Below are 20,507 nucleotides of genomic sequence, written 5' to 3' on the forward strand. Positions count from 1 at the left end.
CGTGGGAAAGGTGCTGGACAAGGTAAAGCTGTCTTGCTGGGTGGTGGTGGTGTTGTTGTTGTTGATGGTTGTGGTGGAGTTGTTGTTGGTGGTGGTGAGGGTGAGGGTGAGGGTGGTGGTGGTGGTGAGGGTGAGGGTGGTGGAGTTGTTGTTGTTGGTGGTGGTGGTGGTGGTGAGGGTGAGGGTGAGGGTGGTGGAGTTGTTGTTGTTGGTGGTGGTGGTGGAGTTGTTGTTGTTGGTGGAGTTGTTTGCGGTGGTGGAGTTGGTGGTGGTAGAGTTGTTGTTGTTGATATTGGTCGTGGAGTTGTTGTTGTTGGTGGTGTAGTTGTTGTTTTTGGTGGTGGTGGAGTTGTTGTTGGTGGAGTTGTTGTTGGTGGAGTTGTTGTTGGTGGAGTTGTTGTTGTTGGTGGTGGAGTTGTTGTTGTTGGTGGTGGTGGAGTTGTTGTTGGTGGAGTTGTTGTTGGTGGTGGAGTTGTTGATGGTGGTGGAGTTGTTGTTGATGGAGTTGTTGTTGTTGGTGGAGTTGTTGTTGGTGGTGGAGTTGTTGTTGGAGTTGTTGGTGGTGGTGGAGTTGTTGTTGTTGGTGGAGTTGTTGTTGGTGGAGTTGTTGGTGGTGGTGGAGTTGTTGTTGGTGGTGGAGTTGTTTTTGTTGGTGGAGTTGTTGTTGGTGGTGTTGTTGTTGGTGGTGGAGTTGTTGGTGGTGGTGGAGTTGTTGTTGGTGGAGTTGGTGGTGGAGTTGTTGTTGGTGGTGGAGTTGTTGTTGTTGATGGAGTTATTGTTGATGGAGTTGTTGTTGTTGATGGAGTTGTTGTTGTTGGTGGAGTTGTTGTTGTTGATGGAGTTGTTGTTGGTTGGGTTGTTGTTGGTGCTGGTGGAGTCGTTGTTGGTGGAGTTGTTGGTGGTGGAGTTGTTGGTGGTGGTAGTGTTATTGTTGTTGGTGGTGGTGGCGTTTTTGTTGTTGTTGGAGTTGTTGTTGTTGTTGGAGTTGTTGTTTATGGTGGAGTTGTTGTTGGTGAAGTTGTTGTTGGTGGAGTTGTTGTTGTTGGTGGAGTTGTTGTTGGTGGAGTTGTTGTTGGTGGAGTTGTTGTTGTTGGAGTTGTTGTTTATGGTGGAGTTGTTGTTGGTGGTGGAGATGTTGTTGGTGGTGGAGTTGTTGTTGTTGGTGGTGGAGTTGTTGTTGGTGGTGGTGTTATTGTTGTTGTTGGTGGTGGAGTCGTTGTTGGTGGAGTTGTTGTTGTTGTTGGAGTCGTTGTTGGTGGTGGAGTCGTTGTTGTTGGTGGCGGTGGAGTTGTTGGTGGTGGTGGTGAGGGTGAGGGTGGTGGTGGTGGTGAGGGTGAGAGTGATGGTGAGGGTGAGGGTGGTGGTGGTGAGGGTGGTGGAGTTGTTGTTGGTGGTGGAGGTGGTGGTGGTGGTGGTGGTGGTAGTGAGGGTGAGGGTGGTGGTGAGGGTGGTGGTGAGGGTGGTGGTTAGGGTGGTGGTGGTAGTGAGGGTGAGGGTGGTGGTGAGGGTGGTGGTTAGTTAGGGTGGTGGTGAGGGTGGTGGAGTTGTTGTTGTTGGTGGTGGAGGTGGTGGTGAGGGTGGTGGTTAGGGTGGTGGTGAGGGTGGTGGTTAGGGTGGTGGTGGTGGTGAGGGTGAGGGTGGTGGTGAGGGTGGTGGTGAGGGTGGTGCCTAAAGGGGATATGCTTGGTGGGAAGAAACGGTGTGTACTGTCTTGGAGACAATCAGTGGTTATATATTGTTAGCCTTTACAGACTTCAGTGTCAATTCTCAACATTCTACAATGTAAAACCAAAAAAATATGTAAACGTTCTACGTAGAGTCCTACAATTGTCTAATATACTGTGGTTGTCATATACTGTATACTGTTTTCATCTAGAGGAAGAACGACATGTGAGAGCCAATGACAGGGACTACAATGAAAAGTTCCCATATGCTGTAAGTGAGAACACAAAGCACATGTTATCACAGCGTATCAATGATACTGTCATGATGTAGATGATATTGACCATTCTATATTTCCACCCCCTGAAAAAGGACAATCACATCAGAACCTGCAAGTACAATGTCTTCACCTTCCTGCCCATCAATCTCTTTGAGCAGTTCCAGAGAGCTGCTAATGCATACTTCCTAGTGCTGCTCATATTACAGGTACGTAAATTACACGTCATTTAGTGTGTGACATGGAGTGCTTGTACAGATTCTATGAACTTGTCATGCTTTAATACAGAGATTCCATGAAAATGAAATGAAATCACAAAATGTGATGCATCTGAAAGATTTACACGGTGAAATGAGGTCTTTCACAATGGATCTGACATATCTATGCCCTTTCCGTGATACATGTTGAATGTATGTAAGTCTGTATTTCAAGTGAATCAATTGAGACAGTTCTCCCAGTATACAGTGAATCAATTGAGACAGTTCTCCCAGTATACAGTGAATCAATTGAGACAGTTCTCCCAGTATACAGTGAATCAATTGAGACAGTTCTCCCAGTATACAGTGAATCAATTGAGACAGTTCTCCCAGTATACAGTGAATCAATTGAGACAGTTCTCCCAGTATACAGTGAATCAATTGAGACAGTTCTCCCAGTATACAGTGAATCAATTGAGACAGTTCTCCCAGTATACAGTGAATCATTGAGACAGTTCTCCTAGTATACAGTGAATCAATTGAGACAGTTCTCCCAGTATACAGTGAATCAATTGTTGACAGTTCTCCCAGTATACAGTGAATCATTGTTGACAGTTCTCCCAGTATACAGTGAATCAATTGAGACAGTTCTCCCAGTATACAGTGAATCAATTGAGACAGTTCTCCCAGTATACAGTGCATCATTGAGACAGTTCTCCCAGTATACAGTGAATCAATTGAGACAGTTCTCCCAGTATACAGTGAATCAATTGAGACAGTTCTCCCAGTATACAGTGAATCAATTGAGACAGTTCTCCCAGTATACAGTGAATCAATTGAGACAGTTCTCCCAGTATACAGTGAATCAATTGAGACAGTTCTCCCAGTATACAGTGAATCAATTGAGACAGTTCTCCCAGTATACAGTGAATCAATTGAGACAGTTCTCCCAGTATACAGTGAATCATTGAGACAGTTCTCCCAGTATACAGTGAATCATTGAGACAGTTCTCCCAGTATACAGAGAATCATTGAGACAGTTCTCCCAGTATACAGTGAATCATTGAGACAGTTCTCCCAGTATACAGTGAATCATTGAGACAGTTCTCCCAGTATACAGTGAATCAATTGAGACAGTTCTCCCAGTATACAGTGAATCAGTGAATTGAGACAGTTCTCCCAGTATACAGTGAATCATTGAGACAGTTCTCCCAGTATACAGTGAATCAATTGAGACAGTGAATCAGTGAATCAATTGAGACAGTTCTCCCAGTATACAGTGAATACAGACAGTTCTCCCAGTATACAGTGAATCAATTGAGACAGTTCTCCCAGTATACAGTGAATCAATTGAGACAGTTCTCCCAGTATACAGTGAATCAATTGAGACAGTTCTCCCAGTATACAGTGAATCATTGAGACAGTTCTCCCAGTATACAGTGAATCATTGAGACAGTTCTCCCAGTATACAGTGAATCAATTGAGACAGTTCTCCCAGTATACAGTGAATCATTGAGACAGTTCTCCCAGTATACAGTGAATCAATTGAGACAGTTCTCCCAGTATACAGTGAATCATTGAGACAGTTCTCCCAGTATACAGTGAATCAATTGAGACAGTTCTCCCAGTATACAGTGAATCAATTGAGACAGTTCTCCCAGTATACAGTGAATCAATTGAGACAGTTCTCCCAGTATACAGTGAATCATTGAGACAGTTCTCCCAGTATACAGTGAATCATTGAGACAGTTCTCCCAGTATACAGTGAATCATTGAGACAGTTCTCCCAGTATACAGTGAATCATTGAGACAGTTCTCCCAGACAGTTCTCCTCCAGTATACAGTGAATCATTGAGACAGTTCTCCCAGTATACAGTGAATCAATTGAGACAGTTCTCCCAGTATACAGTGAATCATTGAGACAGTTCTCCCAGTATACAGTGAATCATTGTTGACATTGAGACAGTTCTCCCAGTATACAGTGAATCAATTGAGACAGTTCTCCCAGTATACAGTGAATCAGTTACATTGACATTTACATTTAAGTTCTCCCAGTATACAGTGAATCAATTGAGACAGTTCTCCCAGTATACAGTGAATCAATTGAGACAGTTCTCCCAGTATACAGTGAATCAATTGAGACAGTTCTCCCAGTATACAGTGAATCAATTGAGACAGTTCTCCCAGTATACAGTGAATCAATTGAGACAGTTCTCCCAGTATACAGTGAATCAATTGAGACAGTTCTCCCAGTATACAGTGAATCAATTGAGACAGTTCTCCCAGTATACAGTGAATCATTGAGACAGTTCTCCCAGTATACAGTGAATCATTGAGACAGTTCTCCCAGTATACAGTGAATCAATTGAGACAGTTCTCCCAGTATACAGTGAATCAATTGAGACAGTTCTCCCAGTATACAGTGAATCAATTGAGACAGTTCTCCCAGTATACAGTGAATCAATTGAGACAGTTCTCCCAGTATACAGTGAATCAATTGAGACAGTTCTCCCAGTATACAGTGAATCAATTGAGACAGTTCTCCCAGTATACAGTGAATCAATTGAGACAGTTCTCCCAGTATACAGTGAATCATTGAGACAGTTCTCCCAGTATACAGTGAATCATTGAGACAGTTCTCCCAGTATACAGAGAATCATTGAGACAGTTCTCCCAGTATACAGTGAATCATTGTTGACAGTTCTCCCAGTATACAGTGAATCATTGAGACAGTTCTCCCAGTATACAGTGAATCATTGTTGACAGTTCTCCCAGTATACAGTGAATCAATTGAGACAGTTCTCCCAGTATACAGTGAATCAATTGAGACAGTTCTCCCAGTATACAGTGAATCATTGAGACAGTTCTCCCAGTATACAGTGAATCATGTTGACAGTTCTCCCAGTATACAGTGAATCAATTGAGACAGTTCTCCCAGTATACAGTGCATCATTGAGACAGTTCTCCCAGTATACAGTGAATCAATTGAGACAGTTCTCCCAGTATACAGTGCACTATTGAGACAGTTCTCCCAGTATACAGTGCACTATTGCGACAGTGTGAGGCTGTATCACAACCAGCCGTGATTGGTGGGAGTTCTTTAGGGCGGGCGCCCAGCGTGGTTCGGGTTTGGCCGGGGTAGGCCGTCATTGTAAATAAGAATTTGTTCTTAACTGACTTGCCGAGTTAAATAAAAGTTAAATAAATAAATATGAGCCAGATTTCTGTATTTTGAAAATGACATCTTGAAAACTTGATCTCTGCATTGCAAAACATTTTGGGACTATAATCAACAACGGACTAATGAAACAATTTATCCTTGAACAAAATGAAACCAAAATATTTAGGCTCCATCCTGTACACAGAAAAATGTATTTGCGGTATTTGCAAATATTCACATACTGTATTTAAGGAGATATTGCCTCATTTGCATATTTTATTACAATATTTCAGAAAGTTGTAATACCAAAAAGTCTTAGATTGGTGTCTATATTCTGATTCCATCCCTTAATTTGTGTGCATTAGGTAGTTGTGGAATTGTTAGATATTACTGCACTGTCCGAACTAAACTCAGCAAAAAAAGAAACGTCCTCTCACTGTCAACTGCGTTTATTTTCAGCAAACTTAACATGTGTAAATATTTGCATGAACATAAACAAGATTCAACAACTGAGACATAAACAAGTTCCACAGACATGTGACTAACAGAAATGGAATAATGTGTCCCTGAACAAAAGGGGAGTCAAAATCAAAAGTAACAGTCAGTATCTGGTGTGGCCACCAGTTGCATTAAGTACTGCAGTGCATCTCCTCCTCATGGACTGCACCAGATTTGCCAGTTCTTGCTGGGAGATGTTACCCCACTCATCCACCAAGACACCTGCAAGTTCCCGGGACATTTCTGGGGGGAATGGCCCTAGCCCTCACCCTCCCATCCAACAGGTCCCAGACATGCTCCATGGGATTGAGAGCCGGGCTCTTCGCTGGCCATGGCAGAACACTGACATTCCTGTCTTGCAGGAAATCATGCACAGAACGAGCAGTATGGCCGGTGGCATTGTCATGCTGGAGGCTCATGTTAGGATGAGCCTGCAGGAAGGGTACCACATGAGGGAGGGTCATGTCAGGATGAGCCTGCAGGAAGGGTACCACATGAGGGAGGAGGATGTCTTCCCTGTAACGCACAGCGTTGAGATTGCCTGCAATGACAACCTCAGTCCGATGATGCTGTGACGCACCGCCCCAGACCATGACGGACCCTCCACCTCCAAATCAATCCCGCTCCGGAGTACAGGCCTCGGTGCAACGCTTATTCCTTCGACGATAAACGCAAATTCGACCATCACCTCTGGTGAGACAAAACCGCGACTCGTCAGTGAAGACCACTTTTTTGTCAGTCCTGTCTGGTCCAACGACGGTAGGTTTGTGCCCATAGGCGACGTTGTTGCCGGTGATGTCTGGTGAGGACCTGCCTCACAACAGGCCTACAAGCCCTCAATCCAGCCTCTCTCAGCCTATGGCAGACAGTCTGAGCACTGATGCAGTGACTGTGCGTTCCTGGTGTAACTCGGGCAGTTGTTGTTGCCATCCTGTACCTGTCCCGCAGGTGTGATGTTCAGATGTACTGATCCTGTGTAGATGTTGTGACACGTGGTCTGCCACTGTGAGGACGGTCAGCTGTCCATCCCGTCTCCCTGTAGTGCTGTCTTAGGCGTCTCACAGTACGGATATTGCAATTTATTGCCCTGGCCACATCTGCAGTCCTCATGCCTCCTTTCAGCATGCCTGAGTCGCGTTCATGCAGGTGAGCAGGGACCATGGGCATCTTTCTTTTGGTGTTTTTCAAGAGTCAGTAGAAAGGCCTCTTTAGTGTCCTAAGTTTTTGTTACTGTGACCTTAATTGCCTACCGTCTGTAAGCTGTTAGTGTCTTAACGACCGTTCCACAGGTGCATGTTCATTCATTGTTTATGGTTCATTGAACAAGCACGGGAAACAGTGTTTAAACCATTTACAATGAAGATCTGTGAAGTTATTTGATTTTTTACGAATTATCTTTGAAAGACAGGGTCCTGAAAAAGGGACGTTTCTTTTTTTTGCTGATTTTAGAAGCACAACCATTGTGCTACACTCACAATAACATCTGCTAACCATGTGTATGTGACCAATAGAATTTTATTTTATTTGTTTATTTATATTCAACTGGTTAAAGTGCACTGTGATATGATTAAGTGGGGGGGAATGTGTCTATTTTGACCTGCCTTAACTTATGAATAAACAAAAACACAGTAAAGTTAGGAATTATTACTCAACTCAAAGTATATCAATTTAGTTTCAATAAGAAACTTAAGTTGAACACATGTTAAAAAACCAACAATTATTATCAACCCCATTCGTATCACTAAATCAATCACTGATACAGAATATACATCTTACTTAGTAAGGACCTGGTACTCTGTTTTTATACAGTCTGTGGAGTTGCTTTTCTCAGACAGAGAAACAAACACAAAGAAATCCCTCGCCGTCCTCACGGTTGATTGGGGTCTCGTAGCTAGTAGGTCATATTTAAACTACAGAAATTGGCAAACTGTCATTTAGTTAGTAAGTAGCAAGTACAAACTATTGGTTTCTTTTCCTGAACTCTCGTCGGATTGTTGCCTAGCGATGGTCCTTCACCAAAATATACTCCTCTAACATCTCATTCGAAAATTATGGGGATTCATATGGAGTTGGGCTCCGCTTTGCTGCTATAACAGCCTCCACTCTTCTGGGAAGGCTTTCCACTAGATGTTGGAACATTGCTGCTATAACAGCCTCCACTCTTCTGGGAAGGCTTTCCACCAGATGTTGGAACATTACTGCGAGAGCCACAAGAGCACTAGTGAGATCGGGCACTGATGTTGGGAGATTAGGCCTGGCTCGCAGTCTGCGTTCCAATTCATCCCAAAGGCGTTCGATGGGGTTGAGGTCAGGGCTCTCTGCAGGCCAATCAAGTTCTTCCACGCCGACCTCTACAAACTATTTCTGTATGGACCTCGTTGTCATGCTGAAACAGGAACACGCCTTCGCTGAAACACCACACACAAAACTTACACACACATGCACACTGACACCACACACACACATACACACACATGCACACTGATGCCACACACACACATACAGACACATGCACACTGACACCACACACAAAACATACACACACGTTTCATTTCCTACCATCTACACCTGGGGGACGGTCCGTCAGGAGGTTAGGATCCAATTGCAGAGATTGGTGTCCCAGGGTCCTTAGATTAGTGATGAGCTTGGATGCGTACTGAGAGCATGTTTACATTTACATTACATTTAAGTCATTTAGCAGACGCTCTTATCCAGAGCGACTTACAAATTGGTGCATTCACCTTACGACATCCAGTGGAACAGGCACTTTACAATAGTGCATCTAAATCTATTAAGGGGGGGGGTGAGAAGGATTACTTTATCCTATCCTAGGTATTCCTTAAAGAGGTGGGGTTTCAGGTGTCTCCGGAAGGTTGTGATTGACTCCGCTGTCCTGGCGTCGTGAGGGAGTTTGTTCCACCATTGGGGGGCCAGAGCAGCGAACAGTTTTGACTGGGCTGAGCGGGAACTGTACTTCCTCAGTGGTAGGGAGGCGAGCAGGCCAGAGGTGGATGAACGCAGTGCCCTTGTTTGGGTGTAGGGCCTGATCAGAGCCTGGAGGTACTGAGGTGCCGTTCCCCTCACAGCTCCGTAGGCAAGCACCATGGTCTTGTAGCGGATGCGAGCTTCAACTGGAAGCCAGTGGAGAGAGCGGAGGAGCGGGGTGACGTGAGAGAACTTGGGAAGGTTGAACACCAGACGGGCTGCGGCGTTCTGGATGAGTTGTAGGGGTTTAATGGCACAGGCAGGGAGCCCAGCCAACAGCGAGTTGCAGTAATCCAGACGGGAGATGACAAGTGCCTGGATTAGGACCTGCGCCGCTTCCTGTGTGAGGCAGGGTCGTACTCTGCGGATGTTGTAGAGCATGAACCTACAGGAACGGGCCACCGCCTTGATGTTAGTTGAGAACGACAGGGTGTTGTCCAGGATCACGCCAAGGTTCTTAGCGCTCTGGGAGGAGGACACAATGGAGTTGTCAACCGTGATGGCGAGATCATGGAACCGGCAGTCCTTCCCCGGGAGGAAGAGCAGCTCCGTCTTGCCGAGGTTCAGCTTGAGGTGGTGATCCGTCATCCACACTGATATGTCTGCCAGACATGCAGAGATGCGATTCGCCACCTGGTCATCAGAAGGGGAAAGGAGAAGATTAATTGTGTGTCGTCTGCATAGCAATGATAGGAGAGACCATGTGAGGTTATGACAGAGCCAAGTGACTTGGTGTATAGCGAGAATAGGAGAGGGCCTAGAACAGAGCTCTGGGGGACACCAGTGGTGAGAGCGCGTGGTTAGGAGACAGATTCTCGCCACGCCACCTGGTAGGAGCGACCTGTCAGGTAGGACGCAATCCAAGCGTGGGCCGCGCCTGAGATGCCCAACTCGGAGAGGGTGGAGAGGAGGATCTGATGGTTCACAGTATCGAAGGCAGCCGATAGGTCTAGAAGGATGAGAGCAGAGGAGAGAGAGTTAGCTTTAGCGGTGCGGAGCGCCTCCGTGATACAGAGAAGAGCAGTCTCAGTTGAATGACTAGTCTTGAAACCTGACTGATTTGGATCAAGAAGGTCATTCTGAGAGAGATAGCGGGAGAGCTGGCCAAGGACGGCACGTTCAAGAGTTTTGGAGAGAAAAGAAAGAAGGGATACTGGTCTGTAGTTGTTGACATCGGAGGGTTCGAGTGTAGGTTTTTTCAGAAGGGGTGCAACTCTCGCTCTCTTGAAGACGGAAGGGACGTAGCCAGTGGTCAGGGTTGAGTTGATGAGCGAGGTGAGGTAAGGGAGAAGGTCTCCGGAAATGGTCTGGAGAAGAGAGGAGGGGATAGGGTCAAGCGGGCAGGTTGTTGGGCGGCCGGCCGTCACAAGACGCGAGATTTCATCTGGAGAGAGAGGGGAGAAAGAGGTCAGAGCACAGGGTAGGGCAGTGTGAGCAGAACCAGCGGTGTCGTTTGACTTAGCAAACGAGGATCGGATGTCGTCGACCTTCTTTTCAAAATGGTTGACGAAGTCATCTGCAGAGAGGGAGGAGGGGGAGGGGAGGAGGATTCAGGAGGGAGGAGAAGGTGGCAAAAGAGCTTCCTAGGGTTAGAGGCAGATGCTTGGAATTTAGAGTGGTAGAAAGTGGCTTTAGCAGCAGAGACAGAGGAGGAAAATGTAGAGAGGAGGGAGTGAAAGGATGCCAGGTCCGCAGGGAGGCGAGTTTTCCTCCATTTCCGCTCGGCTGCCCGGAGCCCTGTTCTGTGAGCTCGCAATGAGTCGTCGAGCCACGGAGCGGGAGGGGAGGACCGAGCCGGCCTGGAGGATAGGGGACATAGAGAGTCAAAGGATGCAGAAAGGGAGGAGAGGAGGGTTGAGGAGGCAGAATCAGGAGATAGGTTGGAGAAGGTTTGAGCAGAGGGAAGAGATGATAGGATGGAAGAGGAGAGAGTAGCGGGGAGAGAGAGCGAAGGTTGGGACGGCGCGATACCATCCGAGTAGGGGCAGTGTGGGAGGTGTTGGATGAGAGCGAGAGGGAAAAGGATACAAGGTAGTGGTCGGAGACATGGAGGGGAGTTGCAATGAGGTTAGTGGAAGAACAGCATCTAGTAAAGATGAGGTCGAGCGTATTGCCTGCCTTGTGAGTAGGGGGGGAAGGTGAGAGGGTGAGGTCAAAAGAGAAGAGGAGTGGAAAGAAGGAGGCAGAGAGGAATGAGTCAAAGGTAGACGTGGGGAGGTTAAAGTCGCCCAGAACTGTGAGAGGTGAGCCGTCCTCAGGAAAGGAGCTTATCAAGGCATCAAGCTCATTGATGAACTCTCCGAGGGAACCTGGAGGGCGATAAATGATAAGGATGTTAAGCTTGAAAGGGCTGGTAACTGCGACAGCATGGAATTCAAAGGAGGCAATAGACAGATGGGTAAGGGGAGAAAGAGAGAATGACCACTTGGGAGAGATGAGGATCCCGGTGCCACCACCCCGCTGACCAGAAGCTCTCGGGTGTGCGAGAACACGTGGGCGGACGAAGAGAGAGCAGTCGGAGTAGCAGTGTTATCTGTGGTGATCCATGTTTCCGTCAGTGCCAAGAAGTCGAGGGACTGGAGGGAGGCATAGGCTGAGATGAACTCTGCCTTGTTGGCCGCAGATCGGCAGTTCCAGAGGCTACCGGAGACCTGGAACTCCACGTGGGTCGTGCGCGCTGGGACCACCAGATTAGGGTGGCCGCGGCCACGCAGTGTGGAGCGTTTGTATGGTCTGTGCAGAGAGGAGAGAACAGGGATAGACAGACACATAGTTGACAGGCTACAGAAGAGGCTACGCTAATGCAAAGGAGATTAGAATGACAAGTGGACTACATGTCTCGAATGTTCAGTTAAGCTTACGTCGCAAGAATCTTATTGACTAAAATGATTAAAATGATACAGTACTGCTGAAGTAGGCTAGCTGGCAGTGGCTGCGTTGTTGACACAACACTAATCAGGACGTTCCGTTGAGTGTAATAGCATGTGTTTACCAGATGGCACTGGAACCATGAAAAACAGCCCCAGACCCTTATTCTTACTCCACCAAACTTTACAGTTGGCACTATGCATTCGGGCAGGTAGCGTTCTCCTGCCATCCGCCAAACCAGATGGTGAAGCGTGATTCATCACTCCAGATAACGTGTTTCCACTGCTCCAGAGTCCGTTGGCGGCGAGCTTTACATCACTCCGGCCGAACACTTGGCATTACGTATGGTGATCTTATGCATGTGTGCGGCTGCTCGGCCACGGAAACACATTTCTTGAAGCTCCCGATGAACAGTTATTGTGCTGAAGTTGCTTCCGGAGACAGTTTGGAACTTGGTAGTGAGTTTTTGCAACCGAGGACAGACATATTTTACTCCACACACGCTTCAACACTCAGCAATCCCGTTCTGTGAGCTTGTTGTTCCTAGATGTTTCCACTTCACAATAACAGCACTTACAGTTGACCAGGGCAGCTCTAGCAGGGCAGAAAATTTATCCCCGGGACCACCCATACGTAGAATGTATGCACACATGACTGTAAGTCGCTTTGGATAAAATGGCATATATTATTATTATTATTATTGTTTGAAAATGTGGCATCCTATGACGATTGCCACGTTGAAAGTCACTGAGCTCTTCAGCACGGACCATTCTACTGCCAATGTTTGTCTATGGAGATTGCATGGCTGTGTGCTCGATTTTACACACCTGTCAGCAGCGGGTGTGGCTGAAACAGCTGAATACACTAATTTGAAGAGGAATCCACTAATTTGAAGAGGAATCCACTAATTTGAAGAGGAATCCACTAATTTGAAGAGGAATCCACTAATTTGAAGAAGAATCCACTAATTTGAAGAGGAATCCACTAATTTGAAGAGGAATCCACTAATTTGAAGAGGAATCCACTAATTTGAAGAGGAATCCACTAATTTGAAGAGGAATCCACGAATTTGAAGAGGAATCCACTAATTTGAAGAAGAATCCACTAATTTGAAGAAGAATCCACTAATTTGAAGAGGAATCCACTAATTTGAAGAAGAATCCACTAATTTGAAGAGGAATCCACTAATTTGAAGAGGAATCCACTAATTTGAAGAGGAATCCACTAATTGGAAGAGGAATCCACTAATTTGAAGAGGAATCCACTAATTGGAAGAGGAATCCACTAATTTGAAGAAGAATCCACTCATTTAAAGGGGTGTAAGTCCCACACGCAACACAGTCAATACAGTCCAGAAAAAGCTCAAAGGTAACCAAGGGGTTTACATACCTACGTATGATGTAAATAAATCTGTGTTCTCCTATTTGTAGTTGATCCCTGAGATCTCCTCGCTGTCCTGGGTCACTACCACTGTGCCTCTGGTCATGGTGCTGTTGATCACTGCAGTTAAAGATGCCACTGACGACTATGTGAGTTAACTGTCCACTCTTATTGATTGATTGATCGAGTGATTGAATGAATTATTATTTAATTAATTTGATTATTCAAAACTGATATACAGCCAAGAAAAAAATAATTCAGGTTAACTCAATTGATTGACATTTTAGTCTTTTAGTAGACGCTCTTATCCAGAACGACTTACAGGAGCAATTAGGGTTAAGTGTCTTGCTCAAGGGCACATCGGTAGATTTTTCACCTAGTCAATTCGGGGGTTCAAATCAGCAACCTTTCAGTTACTGGCCCAATGCTCTTAACCGCTAAACTACCTGGCACCCATTATCAAAAGTTTGGACACACCTACTCATTCAAGGGTTTTTCTTTAATTTTACAATTTTCTACATTGTAGAATAATAGTGAAGACATTTAAAACTATGAAAAAACATGGAATCATGCAGTAACCAAAAAAGTGTTAAACAAATCAAAATATAGATTTTAGAATCTTCAAATAGCCACCCTTTGCCTTGATGACAGCTTTGCACACTCTTGGCATTCTCTCAACCAGCTTCACCTGGAATGCTTTTCCAAATCAAATCAAATCAAATGTATTTATAAAGCCCTTCTTACATCAGCTGATATCTCAAAGTGCTGTACAGAAACCCAGCCTAAAACCGCAAACAGCAAGCAATGCAGATGTAGAAGCACAGTTGCTCTGAAAAACTCCCTAGAAAGGCCAGAACCTAGGAAGAAACCTAGAGAGGAACCAGGCTCTGAGGGGTGGCCAGTCCTCTTCTGGCTGTGCCGGGTGGAGATTATAACAGAACATGGCCAAGATGTTCAAATGTTCATAGATGACCAGCATGGTCGAATAATAATAATCACAGTGGTTGTCGAGGGTGGAACAGGTCAGCACCTCAGCAGTAAATGTCAGTTTGGCTTTTCATAGCTGAACATTCAGAGTATCACTACCGCTCCTGCTGTCTCTAGAGAGCTGAAAACAGCATGTCTGGGACAGGTAGCACGTCTGGTGAACAGATCAGGCTTCCACCATCGATGCACCCCCACACCTTCACACCTCCTCCGCCATGCTTCACGGTGGGAAGCACACGTGCAGAGATCATCCGTTCATCTACTCTGCATCTCACAAAGACACAGCGGTTGGAACCAAATATCTAAAATTTGGACTCATCAGACCAAAGGACAGATTTCCACCAGTCTAATGTCCATTGCTCTGGTTTCTTGGCCCAAGCAAGTCTCTTCTTATTATTGGTGTCCTTTAGTAGTGGTTTCTTTGCAGCAATTCGATCATGAAGGCCTGATTCACACAGTCTCCTCGGAACAGTTGATGTTGAGATGTGTCTGTTACTTGAACTCTGAAGCATTTATTTGCTGCAATTTCTAAATCTGGTAACTCTAATGAACTTATCCTCTGCAGCAGAGGTAACTCTGGGTCTTCCTTTCCAGTGGCGGTCCTCATGAGATCCAGTTTCATCAGAGCGCTTGATGGTTTTTGCGACTGCACTTGAAGAAACTTTAAAAGTTCTTGACATTTTCCGGATTAACTGACCTTCATGTGATGAAGTAATGATGGACTGTCATTTTGCTTTGCTTATTTGAGCTGTTCTTGCCATAATATGGACTTGGTCTTTTACCAAATAGGGCTGTCTTCTGTATACCTCCCCGACCTTGTCACAACACAACTGATTGGCTCAAACGCATTGAAAACTAAAGAAATTCCACAAATGAACCTTAACAATACACACCTGTTAATTTGAAATGCATTCCAGGTGACTACCTCATGAAGCTGGTTGAGAGAATACCACGAGTGTGCAAAGCTGTCATCAAGGCAAAGAGTGGCTACTTAGAAGAATCCCAAATATAACATGTATTTTGATTTGTTTAACACTTTTTTGGTTGCTACATGATTCCATATGTGTTATTTCATAGTTTTGAGTTTTCAAAAAACTACTAATAGTACAAATAAAGAAAAAACCCTTGAATTAGTAGGTGTGTCCAAACTTTTGACTGGTACTGTGTGTACACTACATCCCTGGTTATTAGCAGCTATTAGCAGTGCAAGACCATTGTAAAAGATGTCTTCTCAATTTCAGTTCAGGTATAAAAGCGATCAGCAGGTCAACAGTCGTCAGTCTCAGGTACTCAGGGGAAAGTAAGTACATCCTCAATGAACCTTCAATATGAACCTTTTAAATGTGAACATTTTCTACCTCATTGTGGCTTTTGTGCAAAGAGACAACTTGTTTGTTTTTTTGTACCTTCAAAATTGCACGATGAGATGAAGACATTTCTTTGAATAGCATAACATTTGATGCTTTTGTGCTTTATAAATCACCATTATGACTGTGTATCTGTCTCAGTCTACAGAATGAGAAGTGGATGAATGTACGCGTGGGAGATATCATCAAGCTGGAAAACAATCACTTTGTGACTGTGAGTAATTTGCTTTCAATTTCATACTTAGATACTCCCATAAACACTTGACATGAATGTTTGTTTTTGAATTAAAATGAGGGCTATATTCCTCTACTGCAACTGTTGAGTTCTATTGTAAAGCATTGGTGCAGAGATTGGTTTATTCCCAGTGGCTTGCCAGTAAGTCCTCTCCCTCCTCTCCCTCCTCTCCCTCCTCTCCTCCTCTCCCTCCTCTCCTACAGGCTGACATTCTGCTGCTCTCTAGTAGTGAACCATATGGACTGTGTTACATAGAAACGGCTGAGCTAGACGGGTAAGACACTGCATGCATTTCTATAGTATTTGCTTCTACGAGGCTTTAGAAACTGAATATCATTTCTCAGGAGGGAGGGGGTGGGCTGTTTTCCAAGGAGAGCTATCTGTGTCACAGTGTGCCTGCGGTGGTTTCTACACTCTGAGTAAAGCATCAGGAAATTGGACAGGTGGTTGAGGTTGAGGATTTGGCCCAGTTTACCTCAGTTGTTGTTGTTAACTGCTTTGTTTGACACGGAGCCAACGGTTGTTTACGACGTGAATGAGTCACCCTCTGTTTTCTCTCTCACCACTGACCACTATCTACCCCTGTTTAAATGTTTGTTTTTTTATCTTGTACTTTGTTTTAGGATACTTTTCCATTGGTATTTCAACACATTTCCAAAAATACATGTTTTTGTTTTGTTGTATGTTTGTTTTTGGGGCAGAGACAGTAAAACAGGGCAATCAACTTTTTATCCACAAATATTTTGTCTTAACAAAAGTGAAATATATATTTTGACCAAAGTATCAGCCATCACACAACTTGTAAAGGAACAAACTCCTAATTATTATTATTTTATTCATAAAATACAACTAGTTGGATTCATGTGAACACCAACAAATCAAATCAAATTGTATTTGTCACGTGCGCCGAATACAACAGGTGTAGTAGACCTTACAGTGAAATGCCGAATACAACAGGTGTAGTAGACCTTACAGTGAAATGCCGAATACAACAGGTGTAGTAGACCTTACAGTGAAATGCCGAATACAACAGGTGTAGTAGACCTGACAGTGAAATGCTGAATACAACAGGTGTAGTAGACCTCACAGTGAAATGCTGAATACAACAGGTGTAGTAGACCTCACAGTGAAATGCTGAATACAACAGGTGTAGTAGACCTCACAGTGAAATGCTGAATACAACAGGTGTAGTAGACCTCACAGTGAAATGCTGAATACAACAGGTGTAGTAGACCTGACAGTGAAATGCCGAATACAACAGGTGTAGTAGACCTCACAGTGAAATGCCGAATACAACAGGTGTAGTAGACCTCACAGTGAAATGCCGAATACAACAGGTGTAGTAGACCTGACAGTGAAATGCTGAATACAACAGGTGTAGTAGACCTTACAGTGAAATGCTGAATACAACAGGTGTAGTAGACCTTACAGTGAAATGCCGAATACAACAGGTGTAGTAGACCTTACAGTTAAATGCTGAATACAACAGGTGTAGTAGACCTGACAGTGAAATGCTGAATACAACAGGTGTAGTAGACCTCACAGTGAAATGCCGAATACAACAGGTGTAGTAGACCTCACAGTGAAATGCTGAATACAACAGGTGTAGTAGACCTTACAGTGAAATGCTGAATACAACAGGTGTAGTAGACCTTACAGTGAAATGCTGAATACAACAGGTGTAGTAGACCTCACAGTGAAATGCTGAATACAACAGGTGTAGTAGACCTCACAGTGAAATGCTTACTTACAAGCCCTTAACCAACAAGGGCAGTTTTAAGAAAATACCTAAAAAACAGTAAGAGATAAGAATAACAAATAATTAAAGAGCAGCAGTAATTAACAATAGCGGGGATTTATACAGGTGGTACCGGTACAGAGTCAATTTAAATATATATATATTTCACCTTTATTTAACCAGGTAGGCTAGTTGAGAACAGGTTCTCATTTACAAATGCGACCTGGCCAAAATAAAGCAAAGCAGTGCGACACAAAAACAACAACACAGAGTCACACATAAACAAACATACAGTCAATAACACAATAGAAAAAAGTATATATACAGTGTGTGCAAATTTGTACATGTAGGTAGATATATTAAAGTGACTATGCATAGATGATAAACAGAGAGTAGCTGTCACTCCCTGACCATAGAGAGCCATTGTTTCTCTATGGTGTTGTAGGTCAGAGCGTGACTAGGGGGTAGTCTAGTTTATTCTTTCTATGTTGTGTTCTAGTTTATTTTTCTATGTTGGTGTTTTGCATGATTCCCAATTAGAGGCAGCTGGTAATCGTTGTCTCTAATTGGGGATCATATTTAAGTGGCTATTTTCCCCACCTGTGTTTGTGGGATATTATTTCGTGTTTGTGTTGAAACCCAGGCTACATGCCTTTAATTGTGCCCCTGAAATGTTTCGTATCACAGTCATCTTTACAATGACACATCACTCAGTCCAGACCATTGACATAGAGTTACAGGGGGGCAGTAGGGTTACGGGGGGGGCAGTAGGGTTACGGGGGGCATGACACATCACTCAGTCCAGACCATTGACATTCAGGGTAAACACACAGAGGATATATAATATAATAAAGATGTGGAACTATACATCCGCTGTGCCTTGGTCCGTCTCTCCTCGCGTTCGTTATTCTCCAACAAGTGTTTAAAGACCTTGATTGTATAATTCTAACATTAGATTATTCAAATATGGAATACAAATCTCCAAACTTCTTTTTGTTTGGTTTTATAGCACTATGTAATGCTCCAGGGCTATTTCCGTTAGCATTTTGGCTAAAGTTTTTCTAGATTTAGAACATTAGACAACAAGCTAACGTTACCCTTTAAATCTATCACAGCAAATACTTACATTATTTAAGCATGCAGTGCCTTCAGAAGGTATTCACAACCCTTGACTTTTTCCACATTTTGTTGTGTTACAACCTGAGTTTAAAATGGATTACATTTGAGTTGTTGTGTCGCTGGCAATAACCTAAAACACAAGGCCAAATATACATTGGAGTTGGTTAACTAGACACTGAATGTTCCTGAGTGGGTGTGGCCTAGTTACCATTTGGACTTACACTATCGGTCAAAAGTTTGGACACACCTACTCATTTAAGGGTTTTTTCTTTATTTGGACTGTTTTCTACATTGTAGAATAATAGTGAAGACATCAAAACTATGAAATAACACATGGAATCATGTGGTAACAACAAAAGTGTTAAACAAATGAAAATATATTTTAGATTTGAGATTCTTCAAATATCCACCCTTTGCCTTGATGACAGCTTTGCACACTCTTGGCTTTCTCTCAACCAGCTTTATGAGGTAGACACCTGGAATGAATTTAAATTAACAGTTGTGTCTTCTTAAAACTTAATTTTTCAAATTATTTCCTTCTTAATGTGTTTGAGCCAATCAGTTGTGTTGTGACAAGGTAGGGGTGGTATACAGAAGATAGCCCAATTTGGTAAAAGACCATATTATGGCAAGAACAGCTCAAATAAGCAAAGCAAAATGACAGTCCATCATTGCTTCATCACATGAAGGTCAGTCAATCCGGAAAATTTAAAGAACTTTTAACCTTTCTTTGAATGCAGTCGCAAAAACCATCAAGCGCTCTGATGAAACTGGCTCTCATGAGGACCGCCACAGGAAAGGAAGACCCAGAGTTACCTCTGCTGCAGAGGATAAGTTCATTAGAGTTTACTGTCTCTCATGAGGACCGCCCAGGAAAGGAAGACCCAGAGTTACCTCTGCTGCAGAGGATAAGTTTATTAGAGTTTACTGTCTCTCATGAGGACCGCCACAGGAAAGGAAGACCCAGAGTTACCTCTGCTGCAGAGGATAAGTTTATTAGAGTTTACTGTCTCTCATGAGGACCGCCCCAGGAAAGGAAGACCCAGAGTTACCTCTGCTGCAGAGGATAAGTTTATTAGAGTTTACTGTCTCTCATGAGGACATGAGGACCTCTCATGCCGCCACAGGAAAGAAGGAAGACCCAGAGTTACCTCTGCTGCAGAGGATAAGTTTATTAGAGTTTACTGTCTCTCATGAGGACCGCCACAGGAAAGGAAGACCCAGAGTTACCTCTGCTGCAGAGGATCAGTTCATTAGAGTTTACTGTCTCTCATGAGGACCACCACAGGAAAGGAAGACCCAGAGTTACCTCTGCTGCAGAGGATCAGTTCATTAGAGTTTACTGTCTCTCATGAGGACCGCCACAGGAAAGGAAGACCCAGAGTTACCTCTGCTGCAGAGGATCAGTTCATTAGAGTTAACTGGCTCTCATGAGGACCGCCACAGGAAAGGAAGACCCAGAGTTACCTCTGCTGCAGAGGATAAGTTCATTAGAGTTTACTGTCTCTCATGAGGACCGCCACAGGAAAGGAAGACCCAGAGTTACCTCTGCTGCAGAGGATAAGTTTATTAGAGTTTACTGTCTCTCATGAGGACCGCCCCAGGAAAGGAAGACCCAGAGTTACCTCTGCTGCAGAGGATAAGTTTATTAGAGTTTACTGTCTCTCATGAGGACCGCCACAGGAAAGGAAGACCCAGAGTTACCTCTGCTGCAGAGGATAAGTTTATTAGAGTTTACTGTCTCTCATGAGGACCGCCACAGGAAAGGAAGACCCAGAGTTACCTCTGCTGCAGAGGATAAGTTTATTAGAGTTTACTGTCTCTCATGAGGACCGCCCCAGGAAAGGAAGACCCAGAGTTACCTCTGCTGCAGAGGATAAGTTTATTAGAGTTTACTGTCTCTCATGAGGACCGCCACAGGAAAGGAAGACCCAGAGTTACCTCTGCTGCAGAGGATAAGTTTATTAGAGTTTACTGTCTCTCATGAGGACCGCCACAGGAAAGGAAGACCCAGAGTTACCTCTGCTGCAGAGG

General features: G+C 44.2%; 1 protein-coding gene across 2 annotated transcripts in view; it reads left to right on the forward strand.

Annotated features, from left to right (window-relative positions):
• atp8b4 (ATPase phospholipid transporting 8B4) overlaps positions 1 to 20,507 on the forward strand; it is an 89,822-nt gene that overhangs the window by 9,236 nt on the left and 60,079 nt on the right. Inside the window, exons 1-7 of one of the 2 annotated variants that reach the window (XM_046343124.1) lie at positions 1 to 22; positions 1,877 to 1,935; positions 2,035 to 2,148; positions 13,078 to 13,176; positions 15,256 to 15,314; positions 15,523 to 15,595; positions 15,820 to 15,890. The exon at positions 1 to 22 is cut by the window's left edge and continues 591 nt beyond it. In XM_046343124.1, the coding sequence (XP_046199080.1) occupies positions 1 to 22; positions 1,877 to 1,935; positions 2,035 to 2,148; positions 13,078 to 13,176; positions 15,256 to 15,314; positions 15,523 to 15,595; positions 15,820 to 15,890 (497 nt within the window). The remainder of the gene's footprint in view (positions 23 to 1,876; positions 1,936 to 2,034; positions 2,149 to 13,077; positions 13,177 to 15,255; positions 15,315 to 15,522; positions 15,596 to 15,819; positions 15,891 to 20,507) is intronic. The other variant, XM_046343133.1, reaches the window with a different exon arrangement.

The sequence above is a fragment of the Oncorhynchus gorbuscha genome, linkage group LG01 (assembly GCF_021184085.1).
Source record: "Oncorhynchus gorbuscha isolate QuinsamMale2020 ecotype Even-year linkage group LG01, OgorEven_v1.0, whole genome shotgun sequence".
Classification (NCBI taxonomy): Eukaryota; Metazoa; Chordata; class Actinopteri; order Salmoniformes; family Salmonidae; genus Oncorhynchus; species Oncorhynchus gorbuscha.